The sequence below is a fragment of the Triturus cristatus genome, chromosome 11 (genome assembly GCF_964204655.1).
Source record: "Triturus cristatus chromosome 11, aTriCri1.1, whole genome shotgun sequence".
Taxonomy (NCBI): domain Eukaryota; kingdom Metazoa; phylum Chordata; class Amphibia; order Caudata; family Salamandridae; genus Triturus; species Triturus cristatus.
In genome coordinates this window covers 54,243,745-54,264,912 of record NC_140594.1, presented here as the reverse complement: position 1 = coordinate 54,264,912, position 21,168 = coordinate 54,243,745, and the positions used below count along the sequence as shown (strand labels likewise).

The following is a 21,168-nucleotide window of genomic DNA, read 5'->3' as shown; positions in this document are numbered from 1 at the left end:
CTCTGCAACACTGCACTCTATGCCACTGCACTTTATGCTACTCTTCTCCACTCTACACTGCTCCAATCTACGCCGCTCTATTCTACTCTGCACCACTCTACTCTATGCCACTATGCTCGACGTACTACTCTATGCCATGGCGTACTACTCTATGCACTCTACCCTGCACGACTCCACTGTATGCCACTTCAATCTGCTCTGAAACAAGCTACTCAACACCACTGCACTCTATGCCTCTACCCTCCATGCCACTCTACTCCACGCTGCGCCACTCCACGCTACCTCACTGTGCTCTATGACACTGCACTGTATGCCACTGCATTCTACACTGCACTCTATGATACTTTACTCTGCACCACTGAACTCCACACCACTGCACACTACACCAGTGCACGCTATGCCACTCTACGCCATTGTGCTCTGTCATTGCACTTTATGCCACTCCACTCTACAACTCTCTACTCCACTCTGACACTCTACTCCACTCTGCATCACCCAACCCTACTCTAATCTATGCCCTTCCACTCTATGACACTTTACTCCCTCCACAACACTCCATGCCACTCCATGACCCACCAATTAACTCCACTTCACACCAATCATCTCTACTCTACTGTTAGAAAGGGTAGATGGACCGGGAGGGTCGGCCGAGGTCAGGGGGAGAGGTCTCCGGGGAGAGCCGTCTCCAGCGATCGTACAGACAAGTGACTCTCCCCCCACAGACAGACACCACACAAGGATAAGGTTTAGGGTTCTTTATATGCACTTCTTAAGGTATGATGAAATAGTACAAGGAGGTCTGGACTCAGGGGTCCCCTCGATTTAGGTCTCTTAGGATAGGGAAGGGGAAGCGGGACAGTCTGTTTACCAGTCCGGTAGTTCGGATGAGATGATGGTTAGCCCACAATCCTCGAGCTTGGTGGTGTAGCTGGTACGGGCCGCGGCAGCGCCAGCAGGTCCCGGTAGAGATGGTCGATACACGGTCCGCGGCAGCGCCAGCAGGTCCCAGTGAAGATGGTCGAGGTACGGTCCGCGGCAGCGCCAGCAGGTCCCGGTGAAGATGGTCGTTACAACGGGCCGCGGCAGCGCCAGCAGGTCCCGACGAGGATGGATGTTGCAGAAGGCCGCGGCAGCGCCAGCAGGCAGGACGATAGTTCGCAAGATAGGGCTACGGCAGCGCCAGTAGTCCGTCAAGGCTGAGTTCTCTCGGTGTCTCTCGACTCCAGGATACAACTGCCTTCCTGCTCCGGAGTTGCCCCAGTTATAGGGCAGGCGCTCTTTGATGTCCGGACCCTCGCACTTGGAGGTCGGAGGGCCCGGGATGAAGGTGTCCAGACACCCAGCAGGGGGTGGAGCCAGCGCCTGGGGGAGCTGGAGGCGATCGGCACCTGGCGGGGGAAGAGCTCTTGACACTTCGTCCTCCCATTGACCTGCCAAGTGGTCCGCTCACCTCCCGGGTGGATGGTGGTGCCGGGATGTCGGGGCCGGTCAGGCCCGGGGTTAGGGTCGGGGCGAGGCCACGCGGCCTCGTGGTGCAGGGCCCAAGATGGCGGCTTGAACCGGCCGGGGGAGCCGGTGGGGCTGGGCCCCGTGATGAGTAGAGGTCCGAGGGCAGAAGATCCGTCGGGAGACGGGGTACAGGTGCTTTTCGTGGGTTATGCCTGGTGGGCCGGAGCTCGGGCCCTGTCGTGCGGGGAGGTAGCAAGCCCTTCGTGTGGCCTGTCCAACATGCGTCCCCCCCAGCTGAAGGCGGGGAGAGTCACCCATCTCCTTGGGGACTCTCTTCGTCGAGGCGGAAAAAGCGGGACAGGCCATCCGCGTTGGCGTGGTCTTGGCCTGGTCGGTGCTCCACAGTGAAGTCCATTCCCTGCAGGGAAATGGACCAGCGCAAGAGTTTTGGGTTCTCCCCCCGCATCTGCATCAGCCACTGCAGGGGTCGATGGTCGGTTTGTACCCGGAAGTGGGTACCGAAGAGATAGGGCCGGAGCTTTTTGAGGGCCCACACCACTGCGAAGGCCTCCCTCTCGATGGTGCTCCAGCGCTGTTCTCGGGCCAGGAGACGTCGACTGATGAAGGCCACCGGCTGGTCATGACCTTCGGGGTTTAACTGAGAAAGGACGGCTCCGATGCCGTGGTCGGAGGCGTCGGTCTGTACCACGAATTCCCGACTGTAATCGGGGGCCTGGAGCACAGGGGCGGTGCACAGGGCGGCCTTCAGCTTCTCGAAGGCCGCTTGACAATCGGGGGTCCAGTTAATCCGCTTCGGTTGGTTCTTGGACGTGAGACCCGTGAGGGGCCCCACGATGCTGCCGTAGTCCTTCACGAACCGCCGGTAGTAGCCGGTGAGCCCCAAGAAGGCTCGGACCTCGGTCTGGGTGACGGGGGGCTGCCAGGACTGGATGGCAGCAATCTTAAGTTGTAGCGGGGCCACCAGCCCGCTTCCCACTTGGTGCCCAAGGTAGGTCACAGACCCTTGGCCAATTTGGCACTTGCCGGCCTTAATTGTGAGGCCGGCCCGCTGGAGGGCCTGTAGGACCTCTTGGAGGTGACGGAGGTGGTCGGGCCAGTGGCGGCTGTATACAGCGATATCGTCCAGGTAGGCAGCGCTGAACTCTTCGAGCCCCGCCAAGACCTGGTTCACGAGGCGTTGAAACGTGGCGGGGGCATTCTTCATGCCGAAGGGCATGACCTTGAATTGGTAGTGGCCATCGGGGGTAGAGAAGGCTGACCGTTCCTGAGCCCTGGGTGTGAGGCCGATCTGCCAGTAGCCCGCTGTTAGGTCGAAGATACTGAGGTAGCGGGCGGCCCCCAGCCGGTCGATCAGCTCGTCTGCTCGGGGGATCGGATGAGCGTCGGTCCGGGTGACAGCGTTCAAGCCCCGGTAGTCGACGCAGAATCTCAGTTCAGGTGCGGTGCCGGGGGCAGCGGCTTTGGGGACCAATACAACCGGACTGGCCCAGGGACTGTCCGAGGGCTTGATGACCCCGATTGTGAGCATCTTGGCCACTTCCTCCTGTATGCAGGCCCGTACCCGATCTGGTACGCGGTAGGCCCGGTGTCGGACAGGGGGACTGTCCCCGGTGTCCACGTCGTGCAAACACCAAGGGGTGACCCCGGGGGTGAGGGAGAACAGGGTAGCGAACTGCAGCAGGAGGTTCCGGCAGCCCTGGCGTTGCTCCGAAGTGAGGGCGTCAGAGAGCCGGACCCCGTCCACGGAGCCGTCATTCTCCTGAGTCTTCAGAAGATCCGGGAGGGGTTCGGAGTCTTCCTCTGCCCCACTGTCCGTAGCCATCAGGAGGCTGAGTTCTGAGCGCACAAAGTGTGGCTTGAGTCGGTTGGTGTGGAGGACCCGAAGGGGGTTCCGGGAGGTCCCCAGGTCGATCAGGTAAGTGACGGGGCTTTTGCGCTCGACCACTTTGAAGGGCCCCGTCCACTTATCTTGCAAGGCACATGGTTCGGTGGGGGACATCACCCATACTTGTTGTCCAGGCTCGAACTCAACGGAGGAGGCATTGTGATCATACCACCTCTTCATGTCCTCCTGGCTGGCCTCGAGGTTCGCCTTGGCCATCTCTCTGAAGCGCCGGGTCTGATTGCGTAGGGCCAGGAGGTATTTGAAGACGTCTGGAGGGGTCTTAAGGGGGGCCATCTCCCAACCTTCTTTTACTAGGCTGAGGGGCCCTCGCACAGGGTGCCCGTACAGGAGTTTGAAAGGGCTAAAACCGAGGGACTTCTGGGGAACTTCTCAGTAGGCGAAGAGGAGGCACGGGAGTAGTACATCCCACTGGCGACGGAGGGGCTCTTCCAATCCCCCAATCATCCCCTTGAGAGTGCGGTTAAAACGCTCCACTAGTCCGTTCCCTTGGGGGTGATAGGGGGTCGTGAATCTGTAGGTGACCCCGCATTGTTGCCAGAGGGACTTCATGTATTTGGATATAAAGTTCGTGCCTCGGTCGCTGACGACTTCTCGGGGGAAGCCTACCCGGGAGAAGATCCCCATTAGGGCCCGGCCAACCACCGGAGCTGTCACGGTCCGTAGGGGCACCGCCTCGGGGTAGCGGGTGGCATGGTCCACCAGGACTAAGATGAACCTGTGTCCTTGTGCCGTGCGGGGGTCCAGAGGCCCCACAATGTCTATCCCCACCCTCTCGAACGGGGTGGTGACCACAGGGAAGGGTTGCAGAGGGGCTTTCAGCTTCCGACCACTCTTCCCGCTGGCTTGGCATGTGGGGCAAGATCGGCAGTGGTTCAGGACGTCGTTCCTCATTTTCGGCCAGAAAAAGTGGGTCACTAGGCGGCTGTACGTTTTGTCCTGGCCCAGGTGTCCAGCCAGGGGGACATCGTGGGCCAGGTTGAGCAGAAAGTCTCTGAAGCGGAGAGGTACCACCAGTACTCGACCGGCCCCCAGCTCGGCGATTCTTTGCTCGCTGTATAGCAGGTCGTTATCCCAGTAGACCCAGTGAGTTCCGGTGGAGTCCCCTGCGTTCTGGGCGCTTGCTTGTTGGCGGAGTCCCTCGAGGGAGGGACAGGTCTTTTGTTCCTGGCGGAACTGTTCTTGGGTGGGCCCCCCTTCTTGACGCCACTGAGCCAGGTCAGGAAGGTTCTGGGGTTGCGCGTCCCCTTCGGTCGTCGGGTCTGGGAGGCTGGCCTCGTCGTTGTCTTCTACTGGGGCGACCGGGGGCGGAGGTGCTGGCCATTCCGGTTCTTCTGATCGGGGGACGGCACGGGCGGCCATGGACCGGGTGGTTACGCAGGCCCAGTCCGGGAGGCCCAGCATCCCCAGGTGCTCTCTTCTCTCAACGGTGGCCCACGGGGAACTCTCGAGGTCATTCCCCAGGAGGCAGTCCACGGGGGCATCGTCCCGGACCGTCACCTTCAACAGGCCGGAGACCCCTCCCCATTCGAACGGGACGCAGGCCATTTGACACATACTCTCAGAGTTGTCTGCCGAGCGGACGGGGCAGAGAATGTTCGGCAGGATCTGCTCGGGCTTCACCAGGTGACAGCGGACGGCCGTCACACTGGCGCCTGTGTCACGCAAGGCCTCGGCTCGCTGTCCATTAATGGTCACCCACTGACCGTATTTCCTGGTGTTAGCGGGTAGGGGCGCCCGTGGGACCATGTCTCTTCCCCCTAAGCACGCCAGGACCATGGCGGCCGGTTCCCACTCTTGCTGGGCCGGCTCATACTCTTCTGGTTCCCCCGATAATCGCTCTTCCCCCAGGGCGGCAGCAGCTACCTGGCGGGGCTTGGGTGTTTGGTTCTGCGGGCAGCTCGGGTCATTGGCGTAGTGGCCGACTCGCTGGCATCGGTGGCACGTGACGTTGGCTCGGAACCCAGGACGCCACGGGGGGTTGCCCCGGCCGGCCGGAGGCGGGGTGCTGGCCACGGGTGTTGCTGGCAAGGCATCTCTCCCTCGCCCCTGGCCCCCTCCTCCTCCCCGAGGACGGTGCTGGCCTGGGTTGCTTCTGTTCTGTTCGTGTGGCCCCCTCCGGCCCACTCGGGTGCTTTCCCATCGGTCAGCTTCGGCGGCGAGCTGCCGGGGGTCAGTCAGCTTACTGTCGAGGAGGTGCTGCCTGAGCTCGACGAAACAGTTGTTCGACAGGTGCTCCCATACCATAAGGTTAAAGAGTTGTTCGTAGGTGGTGACATGGCTCCCCTTGATCCAACCCTCGAAGGCACGGCTAAAATAGTTCACGTATTCTACCCAAGTTGTACCTGGGATCCGGGTGCAATCTCTGAACCTCTGGCGGTACATCTCGGGTGTGAGGCCGTAGCGGGTGAGGAGGGCAGCCTTCATGTGGTCGTAGGACGACATTTGGTGATCTGGGAGCTGCAGTAGGGCATCGCGACCCTCGTTGACAAACCTCCCCCAAAGTCCGGCTCCCCAATCACTCCGGTCGATCCGGTGGGAGGTCATGGCGATCTCGTAGGCTTTAAACCACTGTTGTATGTCGTCTTCTCGGACATACTCGCGGACAACATCCTTGGGGATGTGGACTTTTTTCTCGATTGGCCCCGGGGTGTGTGGCCGCTCAGGCACCCCCAGTTCTTTATTCTGTTTCCGAAGTTCTATCTCCGCTAGTTGGCGCTCGTGCTCGAGCGTTATTTTTTTCTCCTCCAGCTCTCTCTGTCTCTGCTTCTCTTCTCGTTCTTCTCGGAGCCGCATATGCTCGAGGTTGAGTTTCTGTTCAGCTAACTTGAGTTCCCCATCCATCTTGAGTCGTGCCATTTCCAACTCGTGCAATCTGGTTCTTTCTCTTTCTCGGATCTCCTCCTGCGAGAGGCCCGTTCCCCGCTCCTCGGGAGCCGTGGCGTTCCCCTCTGGTGTGATGCTGCTTTGGTCGGAGGGTCCGGCGACCCCAGTTTCTGTCCACGACTCTAGGGCGTGCTTTAGATCATCCTTGGTACTCAGGCCGGTGGTAGCAATGCCAAGTTCTATGCAGAATTGTCTCAATTCGCGGTGGTTGTATTCTTCTAACTTATCCATTTGGAAATTCTCGGTGGAGCTGCTATCTTTGGCTGACATCGTGTTTTTGTCGTGGGGTGAGCTACTCTCTGTACGATTACGCGTTGATTCGGATCGCGCCGCTGGCCACCAATGTTAGAAAGGGTAGACGGACCGGGAGGGTCGGCCGAGGTCAGGGGGAGAGGTCTCCGGGGAGAGCCGTCTCCAGCGATCGTACAGACAAGTGACTCCCCCCCACAGACAGACACCACACAAGGATAAGGTTTAGGGTTCTTTATATGCACTTCTTAAGGTACGATGAAATAGTACAAGGAGGTCTGGACTCAGGGGTCCCCTCGATTTAGGTCTCTTAGGATAGGGAAGGGGAAGCGGGACAGTCTGTTTACCAGTCCGGTAGTTCGGATGAGATGATGGTTAGCCCACAATCCTCGAGCTTGGTGGTGTAGCTGGTACGGGCCGCGGCAGCGCCAGCAGGTCCCGGTAGAGATGGTCGATACACGGTCCGCAGCAGCGCCAGCAGGTCCCAGTGAAGATGGTCGAGGTACGGTCCGCGGCAGCGCCAGCAGGTCCCGGTGAAGATGGTCGTTACAACGGGCCGCGGCAGCGCCAGCAGGTCCCGACGAGGATGGATGTTGCAGAAGGCCGCGGCAGCGCCAGCAGGCAGGACGATAGTTCGCAAGATAGGGCTACGGCAGCGCCAGTAGTCCGTCAAGGCTGAGTTCTCTCGGTGTCTCTCGACTCCAGGATACAACTGCCTTCCTGCTCCGGAGTTGCCCCAGTTATAGGGCAGGCGCTCTTTGATGTCCGGACCCTCGCACTTGGAGGTCGGAGGGCCCGGGATGAAGGCGTCCAGACACCCAGCAGGGGGTGGAGCCAGCGCCTGGGGGAGCTGGAGGCGATCGGCACCTGGCGGGGGAAGAGCTCTTGACACTTCGTCCTCCCATTGACCTGCCAAGTGGTCCGCTCACCTCCCGGGTGGATGGTGGTGCCGGGATGTCGGGGCCGGTCAGGCCCGGGGTTAGGGTCGGGGCGAGGCCACGCGGCCTCGTGGTGCAGGGCCCAAGATGGCGGCTTGAACCGGCCGGGGGAGCCGGTGGGGCTGGGCCCCGTGATGAGTAGAGGTCCGAGGGCAGAAGATCCGTCGGGAGACGGGGTACAGGTGCTTTTCGTGGGTTATGCCTGGTGGGCCGGAGCTCGGGCCCTGTCGTGCGGGGAGGGAGCAAGCCCTTCGTGTGGCCTGTCCAACATCTACACAACTCTATGCCATTCCACCCCACTCCATAACATTCCACTCTACTGTACTTTACGACACTCCACTCCACAGCACTCTCATTTACCCCATTAACTATTAGCCATGCTGAACAGCAGCCACGCTGGTGTGCAACATGGCTAAAACATATTGGCAAAGCAATAGCTCTTGCATAGGCTTTGCCAATGATTGTTCTCACTTGCTTCCAATCAATCAGCTACCCTGAACTTCCTTCCTCTTCATGCGTTTATCCTTGCACTGGAGAATGGATGCATTACTTGGTCCTTCTATTGTTCATTTTTCAAGCACTACTTTTTTTTCTTTTTAAGCATTCTTCTAGAGTGTGTCTTTTTCAGCTGGCTCCCTCATGTACATCTCCTCCCTTTGTGTTCCTCACTCTCTCCATCCTTCATCCATGTTGCTTGCCCCCACCCGCCCCCACTCGTCCATGTTGCTTACCTTTACCCACCTTCCTTTGTTGTCCAAGTTATTGCTTGCCCCCACCCGCCTCCCTCTTTCTGTTGTTGTTTGTGTTATTGCTTGCCCTGACCTGCCTCCCTCCTTCTGTTGTCCATTTTGTTGTTTGCCTCTTACCGCCTACCTCATGTTGTTGTCTGTGTTGTCACTTGCCTTGACCCGCCCTCTCCTTCTGCTGTTGTCTGTGTTGTTGCTTGCCTCCACCCGCCCTCTCCTTCTGTTGTTGTTTGTGTTGTTGCTTCCCTCCACCTGCCCTCTCCTTCAGTTGTTGTCTGTGTTGTTGCTTGCCCTGACCCGCCCTCTCCTTCTGTTGTTCTCTGTGTTGTTGCTTGCTTCCACCCTCCTTCTGTTTTTGTTAGTGTTGTTGCTTATCTCCACCCACCTCCCTCCTTCTGTTGTTATCTGTGGTGTTGGTAAGTGTTGGGGGCAAGAAGGAATGCTGGTTTATAGAGGGACCCTCTGCTGTGAGAAGTGGTTAAAGAAGTGTGTGTGAGTGAGTCACTGAGGTGGTGAGTGGGTGAATGATACAGTGGTGGATGAACAAGTGAGCAGGTGCATGAGTGCACAAATAAACTACTCTGTCAGCCAATGAGGCTGTGAGTGGGTGTAGGAGAAGGAAATCAATTCATTAAATCCGTCAGCGATGGGGTTAGTGGCAAGAGTGGGTATGCGGGTGAGTTAGTGGGTGAGTGGTTCAGTGAGTAGGAGTGTTAGGAAAGAGAAGCAAGAGACTGAGTGAGAGGTGAGTGGGTGGGTAGGTAAATGACTGGGCTGGTGCATTATTAACTCAGCGAGGAACTGAGTGAGTTGCATGTGCAATTATTATGGGTGTCAGTGGGGTGCGTGGTGAGTGCAGGAAAGATGGAGGTAGTGAGGAAGCGATTAAATGAGTCAGTTACTCAGTAATGGGGTGAGAGAGAAGTGAGTGAGTGAGTGAGTTGTGCATGTGTCACCCAGTGAAGAAGTGAGTGATTGGGTGGGTACACTTAGCATGAGTGTGAGTAAATGAATGGTTGGGCTTGTATGATAAATAGGGAGCCAGCAACAGAGGGAAGGATGGCGAGAGGAACTGACTGAGTGACTGAATGAGTAAGTGAGTAACCCAGTGAGGAAGTGAGTGAATGGTTGGGGTTATACGAGAAGTAGGGAGACAGCAAATGGAGGGAAGGATGGCGAGAGGAACTGAAGAGGTGAAATGAGTGAGTGAGTGAGTTGTGCATGAGTAACCCAGTGAGGAATTGAGTGAATGGTTGGGTTTGTACGATAAGGAAAGAGCCAGCAATGGAGGGAAGGATACCGGGAGGACCTGAAGAAGAGGAATTAGTGAGTGAGTGAGTGAATGAGTTGTGCACGAGTAACCCAGTGAGGAAGCGAGGGAATGGTTGTGTTTGTGCAAGAAGGAGAGAGCCAGCAATGGTGGGAAGGGTAGTGGGAGGAACTGAAGAAGAGGAATGAGTGAGTGAGTGAGTGAGTGAGTGAGTGAGTGAGTGAGTGAGTGAGTGAGTGAGTGAGTGAGTGAGTGAGTTGTGCATGAGTAACCCAGTGAGGAATTGAGTGAATGGTTGGGTTTGTACGAGAAGGAGAGAGCCAGCAATGGAGGGAAGCGTTCCGGGTGAAACTGAAGAAGTGGAATTAGTGAGTGAGTGAGTGAATGAATGGTGCACGAGTAACCCAGTGAGGAAGTGAGTGAATGGTTGGGTTTGCATGAGAAGGAGAGAGCCAGCAATGGAGGGAGGGATGGCGGGAGGAACTGATGAAATGGAGTGAGTGAATGAGTGATTTTGTGGTGAGTGAGGGTGTCATGTGAATGGGTGAATGTTATGAAAGTGCATTGGTGAGATCAGTGGATTCAGAGAACGAGAGCAGTTGGGACTGGGCTCAGTGAGTGATGGAAATGGCTGGGGTTGAGTCCTTCGTGGACCCCTCTGCGGTTTCATGCCCAGGTACACATGATCACATCCTCAGACACATACATGTGCATAAGTCACGCCATCTCCTCCAGGAAGCGAATGTAAACACATCATTCCAGATCCTTCTAGGAGATAAACTGGGCTACTGAGAACTTTTCCTGAAAGCTTGGCTCTAAAGTTGCACCAAGGCCCCCGCGCTGTCCTCGGCACAGCTGCCTCTCGGACTGACGATGGAAATGAAAGACACCATTTGGCAGCAGTTCTGAGGCAGCGCCACTGGCTCTCCCTGTGAAGAAACCATCGCATTTAAACCACATCACTCAGCAGGTCAATACATCACTGGGCTCGGCTCTGCGGCCAACATTGAAACCCTCTCTGTTTCAGTTAGAGGGCCCGTGAGAAGGTGCGCCCCCGAAGCTGAGAGAATGTAAGGAATGCCTTCTGTACTGTATGGCAAAGAAAATAACAGGGTTCTCTGCTGCACCCCCTCTTCTGCAGAGAATTCCCCGATGGGAAGTGTTTAGAGTCGTAGGAAACAAAATGCTATAGAATTATTTGAAAACTGAGCAACGCTAGTCCAGTCTGGTGCGGCAAACGTGGGGCCTCCATCAGGGCACACTCAAGACACTAGGGGCGTCCCAGCGAGAAAAAACAAAAGTGAATGGTGGAAAGTTTGAATGAATCCAGCCACTTATAATTGCAGTTCGTCTTATTCCAGTCTCTCCCCTTTTTTTGCTCTCTGTGCAACTATAGACGGGGACCAGTCTTATGCAAATGAGGTATTTTCCTGCTCCAATAGGAACAGTGCAGCCCAAACTGCCAGGCCTGGTCCCCTCTGAATGAGCATAGGGAACCAGAGAAAGGTTGCGATGGTGTTGGTTTTCATATGGTTGTCCGAGTCTAGAATAGCACAAATGGGTTGCAATGTGCACCAGAGAAACAGCCACCAGCTGAGAGGAAGTCAAACTTCCACCAACCCTCCAGACACCTCCGCTCTGCCTTTCTCGCCTCACACACATCCCCCGCACCCGTCACAGCAACAGTGGGGGCGCTCCTTCTAATACTTCGCCCCAAGTCCTGAACGACCTTCCCTTGTACCTCCGCCTCCCTCCCAGAATTCAGAAAGGGGCTCAAGACCTGGCTGTTCGGCTGACCCCTTCGGCAGCAGGAGCCCAGCGCCTAGATACCCTCGCGAGTGATTAGTCGTGCTATACAAATCCCAGCTGAATAATTGATTCAAACATTCAATCCATCACTTCACTTTGCTGTCCCTGCGTGTCGTCGTAGCGCAGTGAGTAACAGCACAATCGAATGAATGCAGCCGCCTGATAGTCAGTGCCTGAGATTACCTCAAACATTCCATCCATTTCTAGTAGTACCTCTCAGTGAGCAGCTCACAGCGGGGCAGCTATGGTCAGTCATCAGACAGAGACGTGTCTGAAGTGAGTGGGGGTGCACTACAGAGCAGCCACGGCCTGTACCGTTCATCCTGGACTGTCCCTCAGGGGCCTGGCCAGGTCTGATCGCACATGGTGTGTCCCTGTTTGAAGTGGCACCAAGAACAAGAACAATGATGAACTTGAAATATGACGCAAAGTAGTTTCTACTGGCTGAGATGAACCCAAGCATTCCATCTGTTCCTCTCTCTAAGATCAATTAATCACATGTCTGATGATTCATGAAGCAGGAGCAGAGAGAGCGAGAGAGAGAGAGAGAGAGAGAAAGAGAGAGAGAGAGCGAGAGGTGGGGCGGTGGAAGCAGCATGTGTAATGGAGGTGCCATGGGCTGAAATCAGGCATCAACATGAAAATCAGTCCATGCGTGGCCTTTACAGTCAGTGCAAGCGCTTCCTTCATCACAGCAGTTATCGATCAATCAGCCAGGATTTGTATAGCGCTGCTAATCACCTGATAGGGTATCCATGCGCTTGCGGGTCCCAGAGGCTCATTCAAACAGCCAGGTTTTGAGGGTCCTTTGCAATTCCGGAAGAGAGGCGATGGTTCGGCGCAGCCAGGAGATGCTGGCCCAGGTCTTTGCTGCGATGGTTCCTCCGCTTCTGCTTCGGTGGATGCGGGCAATGTGGGCAAGTGATAAGGAGTTGGAGCATTGGGATAAGATGGCTCATTCCTGGACCAGGTGCTTGGTGTGGCAATGCACCGGCTACACATGGGCCACCGATGTCTACATTTGGGAGATTTTAGGGGTGGACAGTGCTTGGAACAAAGAGGCGGGAACCTCTTAAACAGGCCTCAAAGAAACAGTGACATCTCAAGACACAGGGTGGGTTATTCACTGAGGTTATTCTTCTCACATAATGTCAAAGCCATCCACCACCCAACGCAACCCCAGCTATGGCGACACCATCCATGATCACTATCCATCACATGGGACCTCATTCCAGCAGAAACTAGAACCCTCACCCACGTGGGTACAAAAGAAATCTGACTTCCAAAACACCTACAGCGCTCACTTACAAAGCCAAGAAACACTACTGTTGCCCCCATGAAAAGACCAAAACAATTATACAAACCTCCAATATCCGGTACAACGAAAAAATATATAAGCCGAAAACAATGAGGCAAAATCTGGAATGCTAAAGATGGTGAGCTTACGTATGACGTGGATAGAATGATGTGTTAGCTTCACAGACATGGACATCATACAACAACGAGGAGGGGAAATATAGTGCATGTTCCCAATTACATTAACAAATGCAATGAATCACTCAGCAGATATATGCAGACTTTCCTCTAACTTACTAACCAGAAGCCATTAAACCTATTCCTCCTTCAATGTAACTCCCAACACTGAAAGAATCAGATAGCCATTGAGTGTAAAATACCTACTTCAAATTAAACCCCCTATCACCTCGCTTACCCTCTCATCAGCCCACTCACTTTGAGAAGACGCCTCTTCATTCAAGCCCATGAAAAGTAAAGTGTCCCATCTGGGTCCTGCACCAGTTGCACACATTGAGACCTCTTCTAGTTATATCGGTGCCAGTGCACCCCATCGCAAGAGTAAAGTCCTAGACTACCTGGCGTAGGTAGTCCTTACTCCTTCCTCAGGGAAACTAATTGCTGTCTCCGAAGAACCACCCAACTACAGGCCAAGCTCCAATCTCCATTACCCAAACAAATTCTTAAAAAGGACGTCATAATGAAACTCCAAATAAACATGGAACGTCATAACCTACTACATGACCAACAGCGAGGATTCAGATAAGCGAGGCCCATTGAAAGAGGTTTTAAATATCTTGATAAGTTTCTGAGACTAAAACTTGTATGCTTTACGCAGTCACTGTCTGAATATAAAAAGAGAAACACAAAAAGATAATGGGCAGAATGGTGAACATTGTCAAACATTGACCCCAGTCACTCATCTGGGTTAAATCCATTGTTTTATTTGCTCACCATGCCACCCCAGTTTGGACCGAATCATATGCAGATCAGTCTTGACCCTGCTCCCCACGGGAAAAGTCCAGCCCGAGTCCCAGGCCAGGTCCTCCCTGGACTGGAAAACAAGCATCTTGGGACTGGTTTCAGGGCATCACCCCTCATCAGCCAGGCTAGCTGGAATCCAGTGGCGCAGTGAGCACAGAACCCACATCTGGGCATACCCATCCTACTTAGGGTGACAAAAGCAACACAACAAGGTGATGGACGGAAAGCTGAACATCTTTTTGTGTTCATGAATATAACCAGTTGCAAAAATCCAGTTATAAAAAGCAGATACTTTAACCTTAGAAACATCCGACTTCCTGCTCTTAAAATCATTCCTACCACAGGGCCCTCGTTAAGGGTTGAAGCCCTTGCAAATCTGGAAGAACACTGTGAGGAGGTAAGGAGTATTTGGCAACATCTTCTCTGAGACCTTTGGGGGCCTTGGTGGAGTCCCTTGCTGCTACCCTCCTGTGGAGACACTTCTTGTTGTTCTCCTTGAAGTAAGAAGGCCTTTGAAATGTTACAGGGGTGAAAGAATGACCAGAAGGAAGAGCTGCTCTCAGGATACACCTCTCGCATCTTGGGTGAGGGAAGGAGTAGACAGGGACCCACCATCTGCTCTCACATGCTGCTGCTGACATCACACAGTGATGACATTTACCGCAGAGTTTAAGGGAATCCTCTGAAAGGGTCAGAGCTCAAGAGCGGCACCAGCCTTGAGGCGGGGGTGTCATGAACCCCCCAGTATAGTAGCTTGAGCTGGGGTTGGATGTCACTGTGCATTTCTGTGTGACGTGTTATTTATGGCTCCTTTAACTATGATCTCCAAGAAGCCCATAAAACTGAGCTCTAGTTGAAGGAGGGAAGGGACGGGGCGGAGGGGTGGAGAGAAGGAGAGAGAAGAAGAGAAGGAAGGAGAGAGGATGGATGGATTAAGAAACAAATAGAGAAGGGGAGGTAGCCATGAGCAGGGAGAGAGAGGATGGATGGATGCAGAGATGTATGTAGCGTAGAATGGGGATACATGTAGGGTAGGGACGGGACTGAGGGTGGAGAGAAAGATAGAGGAGAAGAGAAGGAAGGAGAGAGGATGGATGGATTAAGAAACACATTGAGAAGAGGAGGTAGCCATGAGCAGGGAGAGAGAGGATGGATGGATGCAGAGATGTATGTAGCGTAGAATGGGGATACATGTAGGGAAGGGACGGGACTGAGGGTGGAGAGAAGGATAGAGGAGAAGAGAAGGATGAGAGAGGATGGATGGATTCAGAGACAGATGAACAGAGAAGAGGAAGCTGACATGTATAAAACGAGGAAACAGAATCTAGAAAATAGATTGTTTTTTGTAGACCTTCATAAAAGATGCATATTTCCAGGGCTCATATAAATGGGCTCGTATAGCAGCCAGTTGAGATCAATGCTGCCAGTGGGACTAGTACTCCTCAATTCAGCTTGAAACAGGGCTGTGATTTTGCTGCACAACGCTAGGCGGCCTCACTGAGCGGCTGAGTCCTCTGTGGACAGGCTCTTCAGCCAGTATTCGGAGGCTGGTCGTCCACTGGCGACACAATCTGTCAGAATGTGCCTGAAACTATTACAGTAACAGTTCCTAGAGTATCTGCTGGCCGGATGGCGGACAAGGTTTTCCTTATGGTGTTTTTCAGCCATTTGAAAAACAAAACAAAATTCAGACGCGTTTGTGCAGAGATCGGAATTAGGAGTTGTGTAATAACCATCCCACCCTCGCAATGTTCCCCTGGTAAATGTCGGCAGGTCAAACCAAAGTCCGCATGTTATTCCCCAAAAACTTCTAATCAGGTGATATTTATCGCACCCGATAAATTCCGACTCTGTTCAAAAAATGTTATTACTGTGACAAAGCAGCATCAAAAGTCGGAATGTAACTGTCCATTTATTGGGGTCACCACTCACCAGGCTCCAACAGCCTCCAAAGTCTTTGTTACTGCAAAGGGGAGACTGGCACTGAAACTGACTTATCACTCACAGTTGTTCCTCTAATGTTCTAAACTTAGAGACCAATATCTTGCAAAAGGAGGATCCGCGATTCTAATACATAAGAGCTCCAGAGCCCAGGGGGGCAGAGGAGGGAATCTAAGATCTCCAGAGCCCTGGGGGGCAGAGGAGGGAATCTAAGAGCTCCAGAGCCCTAGGGGGAAGAGGAGGGGGTCTGGTGACTCCAGAACCCTGGGGGGCTGAGGAGGGTTCAGAGTCCTGAGCGGCAGAGGAGGGGTTCTTGTGGCTCCAGAGCCCTGAGGGGCAGAGGAGGGGTTCTTGTGGCTCCAAAGCCTTGGGGGGCAGAGGAGGGGTTCTAAGAGCTCCAGAGCCTTGGGGGGCAGAGGAGGGGTTCTTGTGGTTCCAGAACCCTGGGGGGCAGAGGAGGGGTTCTAAGAGCTCCAGAGCTTTGGGGAGCAGAGGAGGGGTTCTTGTGGTTCCAGAACCCTGGGGGGCAGAGGAGGGGTTCTTGTGGCTCCAGAACCATGAGGGGCGGAGGAGGGGTTCTTGTGGCTCCAGAGCCCTGAGGGGCAGAGGAGGGGTTCTTGTGGCTCCAGAGCCCCGGGGGGCAGAGGAGGGGTTCTTGTGGTTCCAGAACCCTGGGGGGCGGAGGAGGGGTTCTTGTGGCTCCAGAGCCCTGAGGGGCAGAGGAGGGGTTCTTGTGGCTCCAGAGCCCCGGGGGGCAGAGGAGGGGGTCTTGTGACTCCAGAGCCCTGAGGGGCAGAGGAGGGGTTCTAAGAGCTCCAGAGCGCTGTGGGGCAGAGGAGGGGTTCTTGTGGTTCCCGAACCCTGGGGGTCAGAGAAGGGGTTCTAAGAGCTCCAGAGCCCTGGGGGGCAGAGAAGGGGTTCTTGTAGTTCCAGGACCCTTAGGGTCCGAGGAGGGGTTCCTGTGGCTCCAGAGCCCTGGGGGGCAGAGGAGGGGTTCTTGTAGCTCCAGGACCCTGGGGGCAGAGGAGGGGTTCTTGTGGTTCCAGAACCATGGGGCAGAGGAGGAGTTCTTGTGGCTCCAGAACCCTGAGGGGCAGAGGAGGGGTTCTTGTGGCTCCAGAATCCTGTGGGGCAGAGGAGAGGTTCTTGTGGCTCCAGAATCCTGGGGGGCAGAGGAGGGGTTCTTGTGGCTCCAGAGCCCTGGGGGGCAGATGAGAGGTTCTTGTGGTTCCAGAACCATGGGGCAGAGGAGAAGTTCTTGTGGCTCCAGAGCCCTGGGGGGCAGAGGAGGGGTTCTTGTAGCTCCAGGACCCTGGGGGCAGAGGAGGGGTTCTTGTGGCTCCAGAATCCTGGGGGGCAGAGGAGGGGTTCTTGTGGCTCCAGAGCCCTGGGGGACAGAGGAGGGGTTATTGTAGCTCCAGAACCCTGGGGGGCAGAGGAGAGGTTCTTGTGGCTCCAGAACTCTGAGGTGCAGAGGAGGGGTTCTTGTGGTTCCGGAGTCCAGAGGGGCAGAGCAGGTGTTCTTGTGGCCCCAGAAGCCTGACTGGCAGAGGAGGGGTTCTTGTGGCTCCAGAACCCTGAGGGGCAGAGGAGGGGTTCTTGTGGTTTCAGATCCCTGAGGGGCAGAGGAGGGGTTCTGGTGGCTCCAGAACCATGAGGGGCAGAGGAGGGGTTCTAGTGGTTCCAGAGTCGAGGTTCCCATGACCTCACTCTCGGAATTTGTCAAAATAACTTGGTTGAAAAGGAAAAACCTTTCTGCTCCTCTTGGAATGAGAAAGGGCGATAAAGGTCCCAGGCGTCGCAACATCTTCTGCAGGACTTGGTCAACACATAGAGGCGGGGCACTTTCTAGAGGGAGGACCAGCTTGAGAAAATATTGCAGATCTAGCCTCTGCCACCATCGAGTGGATTATCCGTAACTGCAGCATCATTGACAAATAGGCCACCTTTCCTATTAAGTCTATAAATAAATGTTGCAGCATTCAGCCTGGACCCTCAAAAAGTGCCAGTCTAGAGAATAATAAATGCAAAAAAAAAATATTTGTTAATGTTGTATTAATCAATGTCCTTTTGAATATTGGAGATCTCACTGTAAGATCTAAATCTTGACTAAAACCTTGAACCTTGAGAATAATGGCCCCACTGCCCCATTCTGATGGGCATGACAAGCGCCCACAAAAGCAGGAATTTTCAGAGGTTGGGTCAGAGCTGTGCCTGCCCACCACACCTCAGGACTGGCATGTCGTGTGCTGGTCCTTCACCTTTGGGCTAAGCAGGTATCATCTTCGGTTCTAGTGAGATGGGCTGAAAGGTCCTCTCAGCTCCGGTGTACATACTGGGGGCACTTACTTGCATGGTGGGCATACTGCACTCACCTTTTTGGGTATGTCCACCACCCTGGGAGTGGCAGACGTTCATGGAGACTCACGTGGTGAAATAATATATCTATTTTCATGTGAAGCACACTATTGTTTCTCAGCCTATGACTTCTGCATTAGAACAATAAATACATGACACAAGTGACTGAAATATTTCCTTATTTAGATGTTAAAGCTATCCCTCTTGTGAGGTCCCAAAGAAGGTGAATTTCAATCAAGGTCATACTAAGAAAGGTTCAATGTTTCATTTTTGTACAAGAAATTATTTTTTTGTTTACTATTTCTAGTTTTCATGGGAAGCACCCTATTACCTTTATGTCCAGATGAGCTATATGATATCAACAAATAAATAGAGCAAAACAAGTAAAGGGATTAATTTATATTTTTTATTATTCTTGTGAAAACTTTAATACTTAAATTTTTTTTATTATTCTTGTGAAAACTTTAATACTATAATGAAGACAAGGGACTCATGATGTGTATTTATAAAATGTAAAATGTTTGCTTGTAAAAATTTGAGCATCTGTTTTTATTATTCCTTTAACACCAAATCTATGTAAATCTTTTCCCTTACAAAAGAAATCCATTCTTTATTTATTTATTTTGGTGATCATTTCCTCTGAGGTCTGAAGGAAGGTTAGTGTCTCCTTTTAAACCTACTTTTGTGAATCTTAAGGCAATCAGGTGGGTCCCTTTTTTTCTCATATTTACATACTTTCAGTTTTTCCTTGCCATAAAGGAGATTATTTTTTATTTTTATTTTTTTATTATTTTTGTGACGACCCAAGTACCGTGATTGCCCCTTATATTTGTATTTATAAGGTTTAATGTTACATTGCAACACAAAGATTCTTTCTTTTTCAATTTTTTGCTCCATTCATGTGAATCACCTTCTTACCTCTTTATCCAAGATAGCAATCTATAACAACACTAAATAAATAAAACAAATTAATAACAAGATTCTTTTTTATTTGTTATCTCATTATTGCTGCGAGAATCCAGAAAAGATGATTGTTCCTTATACTCACGTTTACAAAGTGTTCATGTTTCATTGATGAACAAAATATTCATTTTCTTTTTTACTATTTCTAGTTTTCATGTGAAGCACAGTATGAAGGCCCAGGTGAACTATATAAAAACACATAAAATAAGAAAAGCAATATTTTTTTATTTTTTATTATTCCTACGGAACTTAATGAAGGCAAATATCTCTTTTATTTGCAATATTATTTTTTATTATTTCTTTCAAACCATACCAAATTAAAAAGAACAGTAAAGAAAATATGTCGACATTCCAAAACATTACTGTTTCCACATTTCACACCCGTTAAAAATGTCAAAAGTCTTTTAATAAATCTGTCCCTGAAATGAAACTTTTGTTTCAAGAACTATTTACCTGAGAGATACTGTCATCATTCCCATATAAAGTGATATACAGATGTGAGGCTGATGCATTACAGTGATGGCTTTGACCTAAGCCCCTTCCAGTTGTTTGGTGTTCCGGTTAGGTGCCACCATGATTGTACGTTGGATAATTGTCGTATGTGTAGGTGTCCGCATTCTGGTACAGCTCCTTGGCTGTCCGCCTGGCTTCCTTGGCGATCTTCTGGAACCTCCGCAGGAAGACGATGACGAAGATGAGGAGTATGGCCTGGATGGCGATGAAGACGAAGAGACAGAGCTGCGAGATGAGCGCCATGTTGCAGTACCAGTACTGGCAGGTCGCGAGGACCTCATCCTCGGTCAGGTACATGATGACCCGCCCGCGCAGCTTCTCAGGGGTGGCGCACACCACATCCTTGTATAGGGACCGCGCCTGCTGCTTCTGCATCCAGGTGCGCAGGTAGAGCACGGTGCAGTCGCAGTTCCATGGGTTCTGCTGTAGGTGGACCTCGCGGAGGAGGCGCAGGTTGTCGAAGAGGCCATTGGGGATGGTGGTCAAGCGGTTCTGGTTGAGATGGATGACTTCGGTGGGAGGTGGGAAGGAGGTCGGTAGGTTCTGCTCAAGGAGGTCCTTGCTGCCACAGTCCACGATGTTGGAGGTGCAGCGACACAGCGAAGGGCAGCCGCACACTGCGAAAGGGAGGAGGACCAGCAGGGACAGCTTCACCATCCAGGATCTCATCTCCATGTCTGGAATCAGGGCACCATACTATGCACTGCAGTCAGGACACCCTCTGGAATTGACAAACAAAAATGATGTCACATCAATGTATTTCTTTGCATTACTCAGCGTGCGTATATTGCAGACACATCCCTTTGAGCTGTAATTTTGTGCACTTTTCTATTGTACTTGTCAATGTTTAGCATCATTGACGCCCTTGTTTATTACCCATTTAGACTTGGATTACTTGTGAGTATGATTTGCACGCACTTCTTAGATAAAAGTTCATTTTGTGTTTTGTTAAACATGGCAGCCCGGTAGAGTGACTCTGAATCTGTGAGCGTTACAACAAACAAATGATGGACGGAATGCTGACAATGCAGACATTCTCCCCCAGTCAAGAGATCTGGGTTAAATCCATCGTTCTTTTGCCCACTACGCCACCCCAGATTCCGGTCCAGGGAAGACATGGCTTGGCAGTTCGGGCTGGACTGTTCCCATGAGGCACAGGGTCAAGACTGATTTGCATATGGCCATGTCTAAACTGGGGGTGGCGTAGTGGGCAAAAGAACGATGGATTTAACCCAGATCTCTTGACTGGGGGAGAATGTCTGCATTGTCAGCATTCCGTCCATCAATTGTTTGTTGTAACGCTTTTCGCCCTAAGTGGGATGGGTATTCCCAGACGTGGGACCCGTGCTCACTACGGCACTGGAGTCAAGCTATCCTGGCTGATGACGGCTGATAGCCAGAAACCGGTCCTAGGATGCTTGATTCCGGTCCAGGGAAGACATGGCTTGGCAGTTCGGGCTGGACTGTCCCCATGAGGCACAGGGTCAAGACTGATTTGCATATGGCCATGTCTAAACTGGGGGTGGCGTAGTGGGCAAAAGAACGATGGATTTAACCCAGATCTCTTGACTGGGGGAGAATGTCTGCATTGTCAGCATTCCGTCCATCAATTGTTTGTTGTAACGCTTTTCGCCCTAAGTGGGATGGGTATTCCCAGACGTGGGACCCGTGCTCACTACGCCACTGGAGTCAAGCTATCCTGGCTGATGACGGCTGATAGCCAGAAACCGGTCCTAGGATGCTTGATTCCGGTCCAGGGAAGACATGGCTTGGCAGTTCGGGCTGGACTGTTCCCATGAGGCACAGGGTCAAGACTGATTTGCATATGGCCATGTCTAAACTGGG

The 21,168-nt window shown here is 52.8% G+C and overlaps 1 protein-coding gene across 2 annotated transcripts in view; it reads right to left on the bottom strand.

Annotated features, from left to right (window-relative positions):
• Positions 1 to 18,826: 18,826 nt before the first annotated feature.
• The window catches only part of GP1BB (glycoprotein Ib platelet subunit beta), a 65,183-nt gene continuing 62,841 nt past the window's right edge, over positions 18,827 to 21,168 (bottom strand). Inside the window, exon 3 of one of the 2 annotated variants that reach the window (XM_085633404.1) lies at positions 18,827 to 20,044. In XM_085633404.1, coding sequence (XP_085489530.1) covers positions 19,372 to 19,998 — 627 coding nt within the window. In that variant the 5' untranslated portion in view covers positions 19,999 to 20,044 and the 3' untranslated portion in view covers positions 18,827 to 19,371. The remainder of the gene's footprint in view (positions 20,045 to 21,168) is intronic. The other variant, XM_085633402.1, reaches the window with a different exon arrangement.